Source organism: Asterias rubens, chromosome 2 (assembly GCF_902459465.1).
Source record: "Asterias rubens chromosome 2, eAstRub1.3, whole genome shotgun sequence".
NCBI lineage: Eukaryota > Metazoa > Echinodermata > Asteroidea > Forcipulatida > Asteriidae > Asterias > Asterias rubens.
In genome coordinates, this window is record NC_047063.1 from 18,199,323 (window position 1) to 18,219,515 (window position 20,193).

Genomic DNA, 20,193 nt, shown 5'->3' on the forward strand with positions numbered 1-20,193 from the left:
AGGGTCAAGTTCATGGCTCTGTTTACCATTACGGCGACACTGTGTGCCTACTGCACTCTTCATAAAGTATAACACAATAATTGCTTACCAGAACAAGGTTCCCAGGCAAACTACCATGTCACATGCACCATTTGTGACTGGTATTCTGCTCATTTCTGCTTAGCAGACAATAATGTGAATGGGCATTGTATAAAGCGCATAAATTGTATAAAGCGCATAAATTAACGGACCGTAAGCACACAATTCCCAGGAAGCAGCTCAATGAAATAAATTGTTTTAGTCCTAATGTTGATCAATAAAAATCAAATAAAAGTCTCAAGGTTATTTATCATTATGTTGGTGATTATATCAGAACAAAATCGGCCAGATGCACTTTATATTTCAATAAATTAAATATCATCGTCAAATAGCAACGTTTACTGGTTCTGGCGACAGCCCTCCACCACAACCGATTTGTAAATATAAATTCTAAATTCTATAACTTTGAAATTCATTGTTGTCCACTTCTTGTAGTTTGCCATTTGTCAATTGACTTCCAGTTGCCCGATTTACATAAAAACCACCAATCGACTGCAGCCTTGAAAGCAAATATAGACACGGTTTTATCGGCTTATGTATAACCCGGCAACCTGTTCCACAAGTTGACTGCAGTCAGAGTGTTGGTAAACAAAGAAGGTTCGGTCTTTTGTTGAGATGCTTCACGTGTAGAAGTCACACAGGTGGAGCATTCATAACTGTAAATTCCATCGAGGGGAAGGTTTATATAACAAAACCAGCGATGAATTATTGAATAAATAATATTGGAACTTATTCAGTGAAACCACGACTACTCTGCGAAATTTTTATTAAATTGGTTGATCCAATTTTAGTGAAAACGAGTTCGAAAAAAATGTCATGCCTGTATGGTTTTGAAGCTTTGCATGGTGAGGTATCAAATGTATAATATTCAGTTTTTGGTAACACCATGTTTGCTGTGCTGTGTATATTTGTTCTTTGGGAACTTGTCTTGCTATTTATTTTACTTACTACCGCAGAATAGATTTTGGAATTCAAGAGACTGCTTAGTTCTGAAAAGAACTGTCCTGCTTCATGCATGTCCCACTTACAAGTTTAGGAAACTGGCCATGACTATACTTTTGCTTAGTGGATCGAGGGGACTTCACGTTATCAACTTCACTGCCGCGGAGTTTGTACCATGTTTTGTCAGAAATTGTGCACAATCATTTCCTACTTCGGTTGTGGCAATGTTCGTAGAATGCTATAGTTGTTCATTGCCTTGGAAAGTATTGAGTTGGAAATAGTTATCTTGGTGTGAACTTTGTTGTCATTGAGCTTTCACTTTTTTTGCCAATGAATTGTTTTCGATAATCTGTGGCATATTGTCATTTGGAGAGGGGTAAGAAAATATTTGACGAACTGTTTATTGCATCAACACATTCCTTTTTTTATGAGTTTTGTAGAACCTTGTTTCGGGCAAGTTCCGCCCTCTGATCGCTCTGGTTACTCCACTGTTGATCTAAGTAAAAATCAATTTGTTTTCGTCTTTAATCGAGACACCTCTGCGGGTTTGTTTGGCTGGTCGGTTCGGGTAAAAATGCACGCTGTTCAAGTACTGTTTGATACTGTGTAAAATGTAATTTTGAAATAATGCTAAAATTACCAATTTCGTTTGTTTTCTTGATGACTAGTTCTCTCGAAGGCTCAGTTTCTCAAACCATTCCCCAACATTCATGTTACGAAAAGTAAACAAATAAATGACCTTCAACATTATTCTTTAAATCATTCGAGAACGCTCAGGAATGTTTCCTGGGGGATAGTTTGTCCCCGAACGCCAATATTCACGAATTAGCTTGCCAAGTCCGATTGTCCACCCAGAAGCCCTGCCCCACTCCAGCCGTCTGCTTTACAACAGAAGTCCTACAAGTGGGCAGTGGCCAGTGGTCACCCTACCACTCAAGAACACTTCTCTTTTCTTGTACCGACCCCGTGTAACGAGCTTGCTTTCTATTTACGGTTAGGATGAATTCCTGCACTTTTGTGTTCCTTCCTTCCTTACCAACGTAAACACCGTGACGGTGGAAAGCTAAGCCCTTGTGCTAACCCCCAACAAACCTCCAGTGCAAAAGAAAATTTAGACAACAAAAGTTCTTCGCACTGGTAGGCTCGAGGAAGATGAGTATGTCATACAACATGGATGAAGATATCTGACAGATCAAGAAATTACATTTTTGAGATCGTCTGATGTCGTGGAAAATTGAGTTGGCATCGCAAAGTGGTTTTACAGCAAGTCTATTGTACACATCTGTCCATCAAAGCACAGTAAAGGGTAGAGGACCAAAGTAATTGGCACTCATGTTGATGATTCTGGATGAACTTTGGGCCCGAAGGGCGACGAGTGAAGCATCTGCCACTGAAAGCACTTTTTGAACTTTGGGCATAAACTTCTCGGTTGTATTGGTGATGTGTTTTCTTCACTCGAGACATTAATGTGTCATATACCCCCTAACATTTACTTTAGCTGAAGTGCTCCAGCAGACGTGCTAAACAAAACAAAATGACGTCTTTATCGATGGTTGATATAATGCCGGACCTCCAGCAGCGTCGACGCCAGAGTAGTGAGTATTCTTCAATCGAGTCAGATCTAGATTTGGCACGATTCGCTCAGGGCGCTCGACGGAACAGCATGCTGGCATCGCTGCGAGTGCTCAACGGGACCAACGGTGCGTCGGCCCGGTTCGAATCCCGTCGACGGGGAAGCCTTGCTGCCGGTCGCCGTCGAAGCGATCCTCTAGCCGGGGCCGATGGCGCGAAGGGACGGGGTATCGGCGCTGGTAGTAGGAGAGGGAGCCTTCTGGCGAAGACATTCCCAGTGGATGATGCCTTGGATGGGAAACACCGAAGCAAGAAGCATTTCTCAGTACCTGGAATAATCGAGGAAGGTGTTCCATCGACTCTGGATATCAGGTCCCATAGCGCTGTGAGACCTCGTACCGGACCCAGAAGTCCGTCTCATGGTCGGAGACCATCACCCAACTTCCTTAAAGATGGTTTGGAGAGAGTGTCGTTCCAAGGCTCAGATGGTCGAGGGGCTTTCTTAGCGACTGGTGGTACCACTGTGAACTCTTTAAGAACTCGATTACAACAAGCGAGGATAGCGAGACAAGTAAGTCTGACAATTTCATCGTTGGAAATTAGAACTTTAATGGCCACCGACATACTGAATTAATAAGCCATTTGCATAGAAATTAAGTTTGTTTGTTAAGATGATTTTCCCAACAAGGGAATTCTTATACATGAACTTATTCTTGTCGTTGCGAAATCAGCGGTTAGGCCTGGCTGATATCACGAACACATTTGAAGTTGGGAAAATATTGTTCGGTATTATTGTTTTAAATGTTTTCTTTCTTTGGTTCAACAGAAGAGGTTACTTCAAAAGTTCAAGAGCTACGCCAGACTCATAACCTTCTTACACAGATTATGCAAAAGCCACTTTCTTAGGTAGGTGTTCTTGATAATACAACATGTTTTATTCTATTTTTTTAACGAGTAGGCCTATGTATTTTACGAAATACACGCCGGAAACATATATCAAATAATAAACGTCAAAGAGGATCTTATTTTAAAGGCAGTGGACACTATTGGTAATTACTCAAACTAATTGTTACCATACAACTTACTTGGTAACAAGTAATAGGGAGAGGTTGATAGTATAAAACATTGTGAGAAACGGCTCCTTCTGAAGTAACGTAGTTTTTTAGATAGAAGTCAAGCATCTGAAAGCATACAACTTTGTGTGACAATGGTGTTTTTTCCTTCCATTATTATCTCGCAACTTCGACGACCAATTGAGTTCAAATGTTCACAGATTTGTTATTTTGTGCATATGTTGAGATAATTACTAAATGTGTCCAGTGTCTTGAGACTGTCACCCTCAACAAAGATATAGACAAAATAGGGAGACCGCTCACATTGGAACTATTAAAAAAGTTGCGGTAGACGATTGCTGCTAACCGATGATATGATTCGAACTGCCTTTCCAACCGAACAGTCTCAGTGGTGTAATGATAAGAAATCTCCTCTAGAAATGCAACTGTCACGGATTCGAATTCCAAATAAATAACAATGCCTGTTTTTCCACAAAACTTTGGAAAGAACCTAGTAAATTATACATAGCTTTCATATCTCATGTCGGTGTATGGGTAAAACCAAAAAACTTTCTTTATCCCCGATGCAAACATAACATCTACGATATAAACTCAGTTTAAAGGCAATGTACACGTTTCGTGATTGTCAAAGACCAGTGTTCTCACTTGTTGTATCCCATCGTAAGCATAAAATTATAAGCCTGTGAAAGATTTGGGCTCAATTGGTCATCGAAGTTGCGTGAAAAATTATGAAAGAAAAAACACCCTTGTTAAACGAATTTGTGTGCCTTCAGATAGGAATAAAAGACTTCTAGCTAGAAGTCTTTTATTATTTGAGTGAGAAATTACCTCTTTCTCAAAAACTACGTTACTTCAGAGGGAGTCGTTTCCCACAATGTTTTATACTATCAACAGCTCCCCAATGCTCGTTACCAAGTCAGTTTTTACGTTAATATTTGCTTTGAGTAATTACCAAACGTGTTCCTTCCCATTAATGTTCTTATTCCTATTCAGTGTCGACAACACGGGAGCGTCTCACCGGGGGAAATACATCGAAGATGGTGGAGAACAAGAACTCTTATTTGACGTCAGATACTTCCGAGCTCATAAAGAGGTAAACAATTCAATTCAGTTCAGTTTGTTTCAATTCAATCAACATTTATTTCCATATTGGTGAAAAGGGAGAGTTATAAACAAGTAAAGTACAATAAATTAAAAGTCAAAGACAGTCAAAGACAGTCAAGAACAGGTCAAGAAAATAAACAATGGAAATTAAATTAAAACAAAAATAGCAAATCTGAAGATAATGATAAAAGAAAGCTTCCCTGAAAATATTACTTACTGATGTGCTGTAGTTTTTGAGACATAAGTAAAACAATATCATGAAGATAATTTTCGTCTCGGTGATCATGAGACGAAAAATATTTTAGCATGTCAAAAAGTATTTTCATGACATTGTTTTACTCATTTCTCAAAAACTACAGCACCTCAGCAACTAATGTTTTAAGGTATGCTTTCTACTATCATTATCTTCAAACGGTGTAAGTTTAATGTAAATCTGTGGACAATGTGTTTTTGTGTTACAAAAAGTACCCAAATCCTTTGAGGTTATCTGGGTGCAATTTTGGTATGGGCTTTTCGCACTTCACTTGGTTTCACTACCAGAAATGTACAATAATAATAATCGATCTTTAGATCTCCCGGACTCCTTACACAAAATGGTTTCGAAGTAGGTCAAGATCCGCGCTGTTGGTGGATGGCCCCGATAGCCTAAATCCAGCCAACTTCGTGTAACCAAGCAACTCTGGATACTAGCTGTATTGTGATTTTATAAGTAATGACTTGCTGTTTGGCCTTTGAACTGGCGAATGAAACGATAAAAGCCTATTTAAACTATAATTATTCTGGTTATTCATTTTAGTTATTAGCTGATATTCGGTAGCATGGTTATCTATGTTTAGTTCGGGAATTGTGTCACGAAGTTGATAAGATGGTAAAACACCTTCTAGTTCGTCTTTCTTTTCCCCACTAGTTATGGTTTTGTGGTCATTATAAGCGATTGCTTTCAAACGAGTTTTTCCTCACAAACAGCTTGACAATTTTAATACTTGTAACAGCACATTCCCCATCCGTTTCGATGTTGTACTCTATCTTGATTCAACGATAGCCAACTAATACCATGGACCAAAAGTGAAAATTTCCAATTCTGTCACTTCACCGTAATTCGAAGACAACAACCATTTTCGAATTGCGTACGGTTTTCTTGAATCAAAGACGGACGTGCCCAGCAGTAGGCCTACCCACACTTGCAGTAGCAGCAGACTTCCCAACCTTACACCTACTGCACCTTGTCTTGAATCAAAGCAAGATACTTATTCTAGTGCCAAACAGTACACAGGGTAGCAAATTCCAACCCATGTTGTACCTTATCTTCAAAGACAGTTGGCTTACTTTTGCCATACAGTACCCACCAGTAGCATCAAACTTCCCTTAAGCAATATTGTGCCTTATCTATGAAGTGCCACTGCCCGTAACCAGGGCCCAATTTCATAGAGCTGCTTAAGCAAACAAAAACTCGCTTAAGCAAAAGAATCCTTGCTTAGTAAAATCAGATTACCGGCCAAGACTCCACTCAATTGTTATGCTAAGTAAACAACAGCTAAATACCAGTCACAAGCAATGTATATGGCATGACATTTTGGCCAGTAACCAGCTCTATGAAATTGACCCCTGCTTTTCATGTGGTCAAACAAACACAAGTCCACCACTGGACACAATGGGTTTTTAAGTATTATGCCGACATGTATAACTGTGTTTACACGGGTTTAACTCTCTTCTGAACCAACAGGCTGGGATATCGACCGATTGCAAAAAGATTCTGAATTTACCATTTTACCAGAGAACGGAGAAGGACAGGTACCACGTAAGTGCATTATCCTGATGTGTTTCATCTCCCATAAGAAATGCGTGAACGAGAATAGTCTGGTGTCACACATCACGCAGTGATTCCATTTCAATATATGGATTGCGCATGACGTCATTGACCACCATCTTTGATGAAACGTGCACGCGTGCAAGGTAGCGAGGTTTAGCTACACCTTACGCGAGCAAAAACGTGAACGTTAAAACGTCAGAAAATCGTGTTGTTTCTAGGTGACGTCACTACTTTGGGCCTATTTTATGCTCACGTAAGACGTCTGCACGTGCGTACCTGGCGTGCAAAATGGTAACAAAAATGGACAATGGACACACAATTTACAAAGAGCTCTTTAGCTGCACCATGTGACTCATACAGTCAAAGTTATTTTGACATTGTTTCCCAGTCGTTTTTTTTTTCATTGATAATTATCGATTTTTTTTACAGGCTCTGATCGCTTTACGAAATTTTCCGACATTTGCCGAGTTTCCACTCGGGATGCAGCAGGAGATCGTTAAGGTCGGCTGGTATGAGAAGTATCAAGCGCAAAGAGTAATCTTGAGACAAGGCCATCGTCCACTCAATTTCTACTTCATCCTATCAGGATCAGGTCAGTGTAAAATGCCGAATTATATTCACGGTAGACAGATCCCCAGTCTTTATACGCAAGGTTAAAGGCAGGTACTGGTTTTACAGAACCAGTGATTTCATTGGATACAATGATTTCATTGGATAAACGTGCAGTGACGTAAGCTTTTTATATCTGTGTTTTGATTGGTCAGAAGTGAGTTTTGGCTGTACTTTCGGTTGTCTGCGCAAGCAGCGTTCATTTGTTTTGTACGTATACTATACGTAGGATTTGACTGCGTATCTACATGTGAAATGAATGGAGGGGAAAGGTTATTATGGACGAGGATTGATGTAGGCTCAACGGCAGCTCTTTGGCGTAATTCACGAACCTCGAAGTGTGACGTCGGATGTTCAGGCTACTCTTCATTCGAAACAGTTTACCTTTCTCACCAATGGAGGGCAAACATGTTGGGAAAATGCTCCTCATTTAACCAAGCAAAGCCCCTAGCAACACCAATATAAACAGCCGCAGACGTAGCCGCAACCGCTGAATCGGGAATGGTCTTAGTCTGCTGCCATCTAGCGTTCGGAAGTTTCCAATTAGAAAAGTGTTGTTACAACTTTACAAAGTGAAAAAGCCTTGAAATTGACGATTAATTGTGTCTTTTCAGTTGTGGTTCGTGTTATGGAAGAGGGAAGCGATGTCCAAAGGACTGTGGTTTACCTGAACCGAGGGGAAACGTTTGGGGTAAGCTCCTCTATTTTAAAATCGCCTCTCGTTTATAAAAAATAACCTTGCATGATTTAGTTCTTAAAGACAGTGGATACTATTGATAATTGTCAAAGACCAGTCTTCTCACTTGGTGTATCTCAACATATGCATAATATAATCAACCCGTGAAAAGTAGAGCTCAATATTGGTCGTCGAAGTAGCGTAATAACTTTGAAAGATAACACGAAGTTGTGTGCTTTCAGGTGCGTGATTTCGATACCTCAAAATCTAATTCTGAGGTCTCGAAATCAAATTCGTGGAAAGTTACTTCTTTCTCGAAAACTACGTCACTTAATCAGAGGGAGCCGTTTCTCACAATGTTTTATATACTATCGACAGCTCCCCATTACCCGTTACCAAGGAAGGCTTTATGCTAATAATCATTTTGAGGAATTACCAATAATTGTGTCCACTGCCTTTCACAGTGATGACAGCGTATCAACAAACTGGCTGAACCTTTATAAAAACGTTACAATAAAAATTTGGGTATGCAAACCTAAATGCAACACTACAGTGACATTTTGTAAAAGCTCTTCGGAAGTTCGTTCCTGCTCCATGCTGAAACCATCTTCACTCATTTAGGGCTCGGGCTACATTTAGGTGCCGCACAGCTATGCCGAACAGAAGTACATGTTAACCATAAGCCATTCGCAAGTAAGATTTCAATTGTGTGTGTCACCGGTGTGGCAGGAGATTCTGTCCCCGGAGATTCGGTCGCCCCCCCCCCCCATACGGCATTATTCTTGTGGCGCCCTCTTTTGAGTCTTCCTTCCAAGCCCTTGTAAGTTTGGGGACCGAATCTCCGGCAGACAGATTTCTTTGGGACACCGGTGTCAGACGCAATTGTGTCCGCCATGCAATATTGTCCGCTCCGGATACTTGTGCATATGCAATCGTATCCGGGGTTATGCAAAAACCGTCCGGTGGACATGTACATGACTGTACGTATGTGCGCGCGTGTAAGCGAGCGTGCATGCACTGAACCTACAATGGGTGCGTTCGTTTAGCTTCCCTGGGTCACCCAGGTCAGCCCCCACCGCCCTGATTGTGGAGTGGGTCACTTGGGGGCTGGCCCAAGGCAAACGACGTCACTATGAGAGCGGTGAGTGGTCGTTCGTTAAGCTCTTGTCATTGGCTCACCCGAGTGAGCACCGCGGGGTAGACCCAGGGGAGCTAAACGAACGCACCCATAATATGCAGCATGAATATTCACGTATTTTTTTATTGCAGCGAACACCCAACGGCCGAACATTTCCCATGTCATTCACGACATGCACTTAGCTTGTACAAAATTGCGAACGTGTTCCGTCGACCAGGGGCGTTTAATTTACTGCAAGGACGGTTTTGCACGGGGGCGGACACAACTGCATATGCAAATGTGTCCGGGCGGACACAATTGCATTATGAAGCAGCGTCCGGGCATACACGATTGCATATGCAAAAAACGTCCGGCGGAAATTATTGCATATGCAATAATGTCCTCCGGATAGTATTGGATAGAGGATAAATTGCATGCGACACCGGCACAATGACTTGCTTGGGTCACAATGACCGCTTCCATTATTTTGAATTCGTTAGATTATAGAGACAGTAAAAGTCAAACGGTTCGGGGGGGGGGGTGGGGGCAAGCTTTTGTACAGCAACCACCAGATGAGCAAACCCAGGTACCATATTGTGCTGTAGACATTAATTTGCATAGTACTCACTGTCTCTTACATAACCACGCAAAAGCCTACACGTTACAATGGGTGCGTTCGTTTAGCTTCCCTGGGGGCGACTCCGGTGTGTGGCGTTTTCTTTTTCCAGGACAAACTTGTGCAGATAATTACCCACGTTCGTCCTGGAAAAAAAAACCGTCACACACCGGGGTCGACCCAGGGAAGCTAAACGAACGCACCCACTATTGTATAGTGTGAGGAATTCAAGTTTAAGCAGTGACTTGTCATCAAGGTAGTCTATGTACCAGACTTTATTCAAATGTTACACGCAAAATAATGGCATAAATGCAACTGGTGTCAATACACTACCATAGCATCATGCCAATTACAGGAATAAAGACACTACAGTGTATTACGATCTCGGTGGTCGAGTTGGTATGGCACTGCATTAGAAGTGCAAAGTTCGTGGGTTCAAACCCCATCCGAGTAATATACCTGTATTTGTGCTCACAGAACTCGGGTAAGTAATGAGTATATCAGTGCTAACACACATCGTTGTATATGAGTCAATCCAAAATGATATTCTTTATCCCCGATGCAAATTTAAAGGGTCTACGTAACTTTTGTAGGACAAAAAACACAATGTCCACAGATTTACACTAAACTTACACAGTTTGGAGATAATGATAGTAGAAAGCTTCCCTGAAAATATTACGTGCTGAGGTGCTGTAGTTTTGGGGAAATGAGTAAAACAATGTCATGAAAATAATTTTCGTCTCATGAGACGAACATTATTTTAATCATTTACAAACATATTTTCGTGACATTGTTTTACTCATTTCTCAAAAACTACAGCACCTCAGTAAGTAATATTTGAAGGGAAGCTTTCTACTATCATTATCTTCAAACCCTGTAAGTTTAATTTTAATCTATGGAAATTTTGAAAAGGTACCCAAATCATTTAACATCTATTTAACTCCTGTATTAATTGACTTATGGAAGAATAGACCTCGTTCACGTCACAGCGCCATCACGGTGGTTGGATAGGAAAACCTCGCATTGGCTGTGGTGATAGTTGACTCCAGCGATTTTGGCCTTTATTTGAAGGGGGACTATTCAAAATGGCTCCATTTATCTTTTATTCGTTGTGCAGGAGTTAGGTTTGGTGAATAAACAGACACGGAAATCAACTGTGATCAGCAGAGACCGGGTTGAGTTTCTTTGCATCGACGATGTGGTGAGTTCAAACTCTGTTTTACTTTGCTGACTGTCCAATTACTTTGCGAACTTTCGTTTTCGTGTCCAGACTCTCTTTTCTTTACTTTTGAAAATCTTCCTTCGTTTTTGAACACTCTCTCCCCCTTTTTAACTCTCTTTTTTGACTTTTTTTTTTGTTAAAAAAGGACTTGAATTAAACAGGAAAACTTCACAGGATTCCATCAAATTATTTTTACACATTTCAAATCTAGCTGCTCAGGTTTTAACTGTCTGTGTTGTTTAGGATACCAGGCGATTTAAAACACCAAATCCAAATTTTGCACTGAATTAGAACTAAATGTTGTAATCTTTTGATTTTACAGGAGTACACAAGAATCTTTATGGCAGGGGGAGTTGCAACTCTCCTTGATCCCACACAGAGTGACTTTGTTCGGTAAACTCTCTAATTCTTCTTATAAATTCATATTCTCTGTTTTCCTCCAAAAGAGTCGATTAGGATATGGTGAAAACATGTTCCTAAAAAAATAATCGTTTTTGTATGCCTGTAGTAAAAAAAATAGTGTCATCGTCTTGTTCTGTTGAGTGCTTCTGTCGCAGTGTGATGTTTTTTTTTTTTAGGCTTTGAAAAAGATTTTTGCTAGGCTCAAAACTTCAGGGCACTATAGCTTTTTTGGCATTTATACCATAATAGTTCCTTTTGGGGTTGTTTTAACAGTTTTCAACAGCTAATTCTCACTTTTTCTCTGTTCCAGGAATCTGAAATTTCTTGAAGGCTGGCCGATGCATCTTTTGGCTGAAAATCCAAAGAAATGCATTTTCTCTTATTTCAAGTAAGTTTGTAATAACTTAACAAACATACCCAGTTCCAATCAAAACACTTTTATATCCGACATTTAGTACTCGACATGTTGCCTGTTCATTGTGTGCTTGGATTTTAGGGAGTTCTTTAGATGATTTGGAGGGGGGGGGGGGGGCGCCTATTAAGGCCTATAGTGCTGGTCTTGCTGAACGACACAATAAGTGCCAAGACCGGGAACCGAACCCACACAGTCTGGTCACAACTGTCAAGTGCACTGCTCAGCCACACGACACTTTGCCGTAACTTTAATCTGTCATAAAAAAAACCTTCCCACCCCTTCTAATACTAACACTAATTTCTTCTCCTGTCTCATTTTGCAATCTCTCCATGGCAGGAGGGGAGACGTGCTCGTCAAGAACAGCAAGAAATCAGACTGGATTCTCATCGTCAAGTCGGTTAGTTCACTTCCAAATAAGCACTTTTCAGGAACTCCTAGTTATGACCGTCCAGGCGCCCTCGATGACAACACTCTCAATGATGTCAACAAAGAAATAATAATATCATTAGACTGGCCCCTCAGACACTGGTTTTACATACCCAATGATTTAATTTGATACAATAATTTCATTGGATAATGTGCAGTGACGTAAGCTTTCCATATATGTGCTTTGATTGGTCCGAAGTGATAAGTGTCAGCGTGCATAATGTTTGTATGTACCATGTTGTACAACCCATGCATGTAGGCCTACCAACATGCATGTAATGTAAAAGTTGTTTATGTACATATGTACGTCGAATTTGACTGTGAATCTCCGTGTGAAATGAATGCGAGTTCAAAGGTACTTTCGATCATATCCGGTGCGGCATGCAATTATGTCCTCTATGCAATATTATCCGGAGGACGTTATTGCATATGCAATAACGTCCGCCGGACGGTTTTACATATGCAATCGTGCCCGCTCGGACGCTGCTGCATAAGTTCAATTGTGTCCGCCCGGACACATTTGCATGTACAGTCGTATACAGTCATGTACATGTCCGCCGGACGGTTTTTGCATAGCCTCGGACACGATTGCATATGCAAAAGTGTCCGGAGCGGACAGTATTGCATGGCGGACACAATTGCATCTGACACCGGACGTACGCTTAATGACGGTATCTGGCGTAATTGACCAGCCACAAAGTGTGACGTCTATGTGCAAACTTATCATCGGCTGAGAGTTCTGCTTAGCGGGTACAAAAGTGCACGTTTATTTGTTGGGTTCAGCAACGGTAGTGAATACACGGGGTATAGTAGTCTAAAATAAAATATTCTCTTTCATAAAAACTTGATACAAATCATGAACCGTTATAAAAACATCTACATTCACTCTCTATTGTGCTAAATTTGTCAATTAAATTCCCTCCCCGTTTGCTTCCATTCTCGGCTCGTTTATTTAATTGTTTATTTAAACTTGCTATTTATTTTTATTTTAAGATTTTATATTATTTTGTATCCTTTAAAAAAATCTTTCAGTTGTTGTATGTGATGTATTTTCTTGTATATCTTTTAATATAAACTGCTATTTAACTATAGGCAGAGTCACGAGCCTAAACCCCCAATACTGTTAACTCGCCTCCACAGGGTAGTTGCTCCGTGATGAAACTTCTACATAAAAAGAAGCCAAAGGAGATGAAGAGATTACAGAGTGATACAAGTAAGACTTTCTTAAACATCAAGGGGGTGGGTTGTGAACCTTGCCTGTATGGGAAATGGTAGACTTTTGCAAGGCCTTCGTGGTGTCAGCGGTGCGACTAGAAAGGGAGACCACGCGGTTGAGTCGAGTGCTTCCAGTTCCAGTCCTTGTGACCGCGGCTACATCCAAGCCACAGAGGCATTGGCAAAAGGGGGGAGTCGGCTGTTCCTGCGGGGCACGAACACATTAAAAGAAAATACAAGAAGGCATAATGTGTGTATGAAATATCCTCCACACATATAAACTATAGGACATCCACAGCTTTCTGACAGGCAACTAACTGCCCTGGTCATATTTTTATGGACATTTCTTAATTCAGTGTCATGATATTCTGGAATAGAAAAGCCCGTGGGTTCGAGTCCATCCCGAGTAGTATGTTTTCACTTGAATCAGGGGAGTGTTAAGTATACAGTGCTTTAAGCTGCATCGATGTATGGGTAAAACATAAACAATACATACCTTCATAAAACTTAGACAAAATGTGCTATAATAATAGTCAGCACCCGGAGCCGTGACGTCACGATGCCTGTTAATGTCCTGCCTTTATCTCCCCAAATACATAGTGGTACCAGATCTGACCACAATTGGCAAGCGCCATTCAATGCGTGGTGGATCACTGGAGAACTACAACCAGAGAAAAACACGTGACGAGTTCGAGCTGTTCATGCAGGGTCTGAATGTTCATGAGCGAGATGCGACCAATGGGAAACGAAAGAGTTTGTCAGAGAATGTCACGCAGAACCGTGAGGATGGTGGTGCGCAGGGCAAAAGCAAAGTAGAAAGTGCCAAAGATAAAAGAAATGCTCGCAGACTATCGAGGAGACCTACCTTGCCATCACAACACTCAAATGTAGGTAACGATTATTGAATCAGGAGGTTTTTCCGCCAAATTTCAACACAAACTAATTCAGGTAAATGTCTGGCTCATCCAATTTTGTTTAAAAATTCACCGTTGCATATCATCAAAATCTACAGACAAAGTGGATCATTCAGGGTTCACTGCCATGGTCTAAATGATCATTAAATTCCGTAAACAATCAGCAAGAAGCTGGTTAACCGTTCAGTTTCATCAATATTGTACCGTCAAAGCAGAAGTTCAAATAGGCCTATTGAATTGTCTACAAATGAAATAAAATTTACAATGATCCTAAATGAGAATAACGAAATCATGTGTTTTTAATGCGAATTTTGTTTTCTTCAGGATGCTTATGGTAAGCTTTTCGATAAAGGTTTTTGATATGTGATTGAGTTAAAAGTATGACCCCAATTTAACAAAACACTTCTAAAATATCAAATACCAGACTTTGAAATTAAGATACATCATGATCAAAAAATGATCGACATTTTTACTTAATTGTATTTCTTTGTTGATGCTATAGTAAAACTTGTTGTCTCTATCAGGTTCATATGATAAGACGTCCCTCGCTTCAAGTTCCAAACAACTCGGATGAGAGTGATGAAAGTCCAACTGAAGGTTGGTCTTAAATTTGCTTATGTTTTTCTAGCAGATGCACCTTAAATTAGCCGATTATGGTATAACTGCTTCCCGATTACGTTACGTTTTCAATTGTTCAACCCAGCGTCGCGCCAAAAATTAAAACGTTGAGACATGTGTTGTAGTACTCGACCACTTTATCGAGTACCGTTTAGATGAATCTCGTACCCATACTCGGTTAGCCAAAGACTTGTACGCGAGTCCATACTCGATATTCGACTGAAAAATAACCTGTTCTCGAATTAGGTCTACTCGATACTCGAATGAAAAAGTTCTTCGACTCGATTTTCTCGTGGTCAAAGTACAGTTGTTTAATGTGTGTTGATAAAAAATGTATGCCAAACAATGGAGGAACAAAGCACTGGAGATAACAGTAAATTGTATATTCATTTTATTTTTAGTTTTTTAAAGTGGAAAGCTTTTAGGGGTGCCGGTACATTAACCAGGGGGTCTTGAGTTCAAATCCCAAAAGACCTGAGAAGTCTCCCGAATACCGAAAATTCTACTCCGCGGTAGTAAAATATAAAGCTAGACAAGTTTTCAAAAGAACAAAATAACTGCTCACAAAAAGTTAGGCAACTTTTTTTAACCAAGTTTATCTTTATTATTTATTACTCTCTTTGTATAAGTTATATTATAAATGCAGAGCTGAAGTGTTCCTCTTTCAAATGATACCACATTTGCAATGATTACATGTTGCTGAACTTGGCTAAATGAATGACAATGAGGCAAAGTCACAATTTAAATGTGCACAAATTACCATTATCTATGCTGAACAGTCGGTAGGTAATGATCGATAATCAAACCGGTCAAGCTTCAGAACCATGAATGGTTTACACAAAGATTTGCACCAGTGAGCACACTAGCCCTCATTTCTTGAAAAAAAAACTTGTCTGGGTATTAACTGAGTTTCTTGTCTCAATAAAGTGCATTAATATCAGTAAGTTGTCTTGCTTGTTTGAATTACAGTGTCAACTTGTTTGTTCACACAGTAACACAGAACTGCTAATTTTGGCAGATTTTGCAGACTTCTGCTTCATTCTCATTAATGTGGCAAAGTCCAGCAACATGTAATCATTGCAAATGTGGTATCATTTTAATGAGGAACACTTCAGCTCTGCATTGATAATATAACATATACAAAGAGAGTAATAAATAATAAATATATACTTGGTTAAAAAAAGTTTCCTAACTTTGTGTGAGCAGTTTATATAAGCATATAAACGTGGTGTTACCGCCACACAAATTTATAAGTGGAATTGTGTAATGAATTTGTCTTGTTTTTAAATTATTAAATTATGTTAAGATACTGAGCAACTCAACATCGTCCAGGTGCCAATGGGACAGAAGAAAACTGTGGCGACTGAAATAGTAGATGAAATCATCAGAAATGAGGTACGTCAGAAAAAATATTGCTTAACAGAATAGGTTATCAGCCAAAGTTACATTAAGTTTATACTGTTGTGACTGGTGTCCCATTAAGAAATTTCGTCAAGCAGTATGTTCTGCTAAACAGCTCTATTGGACCCTTTGGCTCAATGTTATATAGAGCTGCTTTAAAGTGAAAATATTGCCGAACAGTTTTCAGCTTAGTGTGCAGGATACAGTCAGAAATGACATATTTGGAATTTTATATTTTGGCTGGTGACCTCAATCGGTAAGCATAATGTTCCTGAAGCTATTTTTTGTGCTCGGGCAGTTTTTTATTTTATTTGGCACAGCTTTTAATTTCACACAAAATTTAATATTGCTTCGTTTATATAATTGGCCCTTATTTGCCACAAATAGTGACCTGGAAAACCTCAACTTGTTTACCTAAACCTATTCTCTCATATTTAATCAGTAATTTATCGCCATCTATTATGGAAAAGGTTGTACAAAGGTCAAGAGTTAACGAGTCCATTTGATTAAACAGCACACCTAAATGTGCATAGAGCTGTATTATTAAAGATAACTGCTAATTTGTATTTGCAAAGCAAAGTTTGCTGCACGACGGCCACTCCCTACAAGTCACAACCTGAAACTGTTACACATTGATTGCTGTTCATACTATTTTTGCGTAATTTTCTTTTTCAAATACCGATTTGTTTTTGTACCAAGAAAAACATTCTCCCTTTGAACAGTTTGAAAAAGCATATTATTTAAATTTTTCTGCAGGAAGATGGAGTCGAGCCAGTCTGGGTCAAAGTTCAAACCTTAACCAAAGGGTCATATTTTGTGAGTATCAACGAGGTTGCATTGTATTTGAGTAACCAATTCGAGCTTGTAACCGGGTCATCTGCTTATTCTCACCCAAATACTCTCGCTTTCTTAAGATGGAGAACAATGGCATTTTTCCAGGAACCTCTTTGGAACTCCTTGGCTGTTCCATGTTTCCCTCCTTCCTACAATCTAAACTGTTGTAAGAGGAGTATCAATTCCTTACATCAGCGTGAAACCAGGCCTTCTGCTTCTTCTCACCCATACACTCTCGCTTTGTTGAGATGTAGAACAATGATGAGCCACTCCAACAACTATTGATTCCACGTTCTGCATCTCTTTGGAACTCCTTGGCTGTTCCATTTATCCCTACTTCCTACAATCTATAAACTGTTGTAAGAGGAGTATCAATTCCTTACATCAGCGTGAAACCAGGCCTTCTGCTTCTTCTCACCCATACACTCTCGCTTTGTTGAGATGTAGAACAATGATGAGCCACTCCAACAACTATTGATTCCACGTTCTGCATCTCTTTGGAACTCCTTGGCTGTTCCATTTATCCCTACTTCCTACAATCTATAAACTGTTGTAAGAGGAGTATCAATTCCTTACATCAGCGTGAAACCAGGCCTTCTGCTTCTTCTCACCCGTACACTCTCGCTTTCTTAAGATGGAGAACAATGGCATTTTTTCCAGGAACCTCTTTGGAACTCCTTGGCTGTTCCATTTATCCCTACTTCCTACGATCTAAACTGTTGTAAGAGAAGTATCAATTCCTTACCTTAGCGTGAAACCGGGCATTCTGCTTCTTTTCCCAGACACTTTCGCTTTGTTGAGTTGTAGAACAATGATGAGCCACTCCAACAACTTTATTCAACATTCTGCATCTCTTGCTCTTCATCCTCATTCTATAGATTTCTACCCTCAATCTTAGATTCCTACCCTCTGCTTCTTCTCACCCATACACTCTCTCTTTGTTAAGATTTAGAACAAAGAGTCTTTCCAGCAGCTTTATTCCACATTCTGCATTCTGCACTTCATTCTCTCTCATTCTCTCTCCCACCTCAATCTATAGGTTCCTACGTTCAGCTTCAGCTTTCCTGAGTTTAATTCATCTGAAACATTTTATATTTGTAGCCAATAATTGCTTTTAGCATTGCGTGAAGTGAACTTGCTTTAAACAAAAACTCAACAAACTTATTATAATTATTGTACTTATTAGAGTCTTAATTTTTTTTTACATTTGTTATCTTCTAATTTATTAAAGACTTATCTTAAATATTGTCCGATACCCTTAACCACGAAATGTATACAGAATTTAGGTCCACTTTGAAAGGATGTTACTTGTGGTATTTAGAAATGAAACACATCGATCTATCTTTGAATTAGATTTTAAAGTTTTTATAATGTTTAGTTTTTAAATTTATTTATAAGGCTAAATACTGCTTATGTTGAGCAAGTTTATAAATCAAGTTATTAAATGAAGGCCTATAGATTGTTTTGTTTATTTGTGATGATTAGGCTTAGTGATGAGGCGTTAGTTGTGACGATAGTTTTTGTTCGGTTTTTAGCTAGATTTAACTAGATTTATTTGTTTCATCGACAAGGGGTTATCCGACATGCTGTTCGATTTCCAGCCGAGTTTCTCGGTCGTTAGCAACGGGGCAGAGTGCATTCTCATTTCCAAGAAGTTCTACCGGGAACATGCCACGACCAGGATGCTTGGACGCTTGCGTAGAGAGGTACTTCCGTTTAAAACAAGGGTCTTTGGTAACGTTAAAGGCAGTGGACACTATTGGTCATTACTCAAAATAGTTATTAATATAAAAACTTACTTGGTAACTATCAATGGGGAGAGGTTGATGGTATAAAACATTGTGAGAAACGGCTCCCTCTGAAATAACGTTGTTTTCGAGAAATAAATTGTCCACGAATTTGATTTTGAGACCTCGGTATTAGAATTTGAGGTTGCGAAATCGAGCATCAGAAAGCAAACAACTTCGTGTGACAAGGGCGTTTTTCTTTGTTATCTCGCAACTTCGATGACCAATTGAGCTCAAATATTCACAGGTTTGTTATTTTATGCGTATGTTGACATACACCAAGTGAGAAGACTGTTCTTTTACAATTATCAATAGTGTCCAGAGTCTTAAATAACCTCAATGCTGAGGTTCGTTGGTTAAGAATATAATTTGATGTTATATGAACATGATTTCCTTTAACTTAGTGCAAATGCACGAACGTGGAATAGGCATAGCTGTGTATTTAGAGAGATGTGACATCGAAGATTATATTGATAATAAATTGAATTGAATTTAAGAACCGGTTTCCTTCGTGGATGCTGGACGTCATTTTCAGCACAAATGCAGCACCACCAAATGGGCAGACTATAGTCTGGTATCCTGTATTCGCCAATGCGTTTTTTTTAATTTTATATATACAAAACGGCTTCTAATCCAACTCTTTTGATACGGCTGTGGAAATAGTTTTGTTTTGTGTTTCAGAAACTGACCGGGTATAAATTCTATTCACAGGAGCAGAGTTACCCGGATGATCAAGAGCTTCAGAAGAACCTGGAGGTCAAACTTGAATGGGACGCATACAAGAAGAGCGCCCTCTTAACTACGCTCAAACGCACTAGGAAGAAAAACAACCAACCACGTTGACGAATGCATCTTCCTTAAGTTTGGGATCATATTGGATCCCAACTTTTTGCTGTCTTTCAAATTCCCATTAAAAGGCACTAGACACCTTTGGTAATTGTCAAAGACCGGTATTCCCACTTGGTGTATCCCAACATACGCATAAAATAACAAACATTTACATTTTATTGCAAGAGAATATTGAAAGAAAAAACACCATTGTTGCACTTTCTCAGATGCCTAATAAAAGGCTCCAAGCCTGAAGTCTTTTAATATTGGAGTGGAAATTTACCTCTTTCTAGACAAAAACGCGACTCCAGAGGGAGCAGTTTCTTGCAAGGTTTTATACTTTCAACATTACCAAGATAAGTTTTTAGGCTAACAGTTATTTTGAGTAATTATACCAAAAGTGTCCTGTGGCTTTAAGCAACATTTGTTTGTTTATTTGTACAGACTCTACCATGTCTAGATTGCAATCTCTTTTACTCGCTTAACCTTAGCAGAAACACTGAAATATACATGACTTGTTGAGTCTCGATTTTA

General features: G+C 39.5%; 1 protein-coding gene across 1 annotated transcript; it reads left to right on the top strand.

The window, feature by feature from the left end:
* Positions 1 to 2,581: 2,581 nt before the first annotated feature.
* On the top strand, positions 2,582 to 19,742 carry LOC117305239. The gene is made up of 17 exons (XM_033790071.1): positions 2,582 to 3,163; positions 3,419 to 3,498; positions 4,659 to 4,758; positions 6,493 to 6,567; positions 7,009 to 7,171; positions 7,803 to 7,879; positions 10,715 to 10,813; positions 11,145 to 11,212; positions 11,532 to 11,609; positions 11,973 to 12,033; positions 13,203 to 13,275; positions 13,878 to 14,164; positions 14,716 to 14,788; positions 16,116 to 16,204; positions 16,967 to 17,026; positions 18,616 to 18,750; positions 19,543 to 19,742. The coding sequence occupies exons 1-17, from the start codon at positions 2,582 to 2,584 to the stop codon at positions 19,672 to 19,674; spliced, it is 2,232 nt and encodes a 743-aa protein (XP_033645962.1). The 3' UTR covers positions 19,675 to 19,742.
* Positions 19,743 to 20,193: the final 451 nt, after the last annotated feature.

What these genes read in the sequence shown, in the direction of transcription:
- LOC117305239 (XM_033790071.1), top strand. Translation starts at nt 2,582, where the DNA reads ATGCCGGACCTCCAGCAGCGTCGACGCCAGAGTAGTGAGTATTCTTCA. An exon ending in AAGCGAGGATAGCGAGACAA is followed by an intron (nt 3,164 to 3,418) that starts GTAAGTCTGACA and finishes TTGGTTCAACAG; the next exon opens with AAGAGGTTACTTCAAAAGTT. An exon ending in TGCCATCACAACACTCAAAT is followed by an intron (nt 14,165 to 14,715) that starts GTAGGTAACGAT and finishes TGTCTCTATCAG; the next exon opens with GTTCATATGATAAGACGTCC.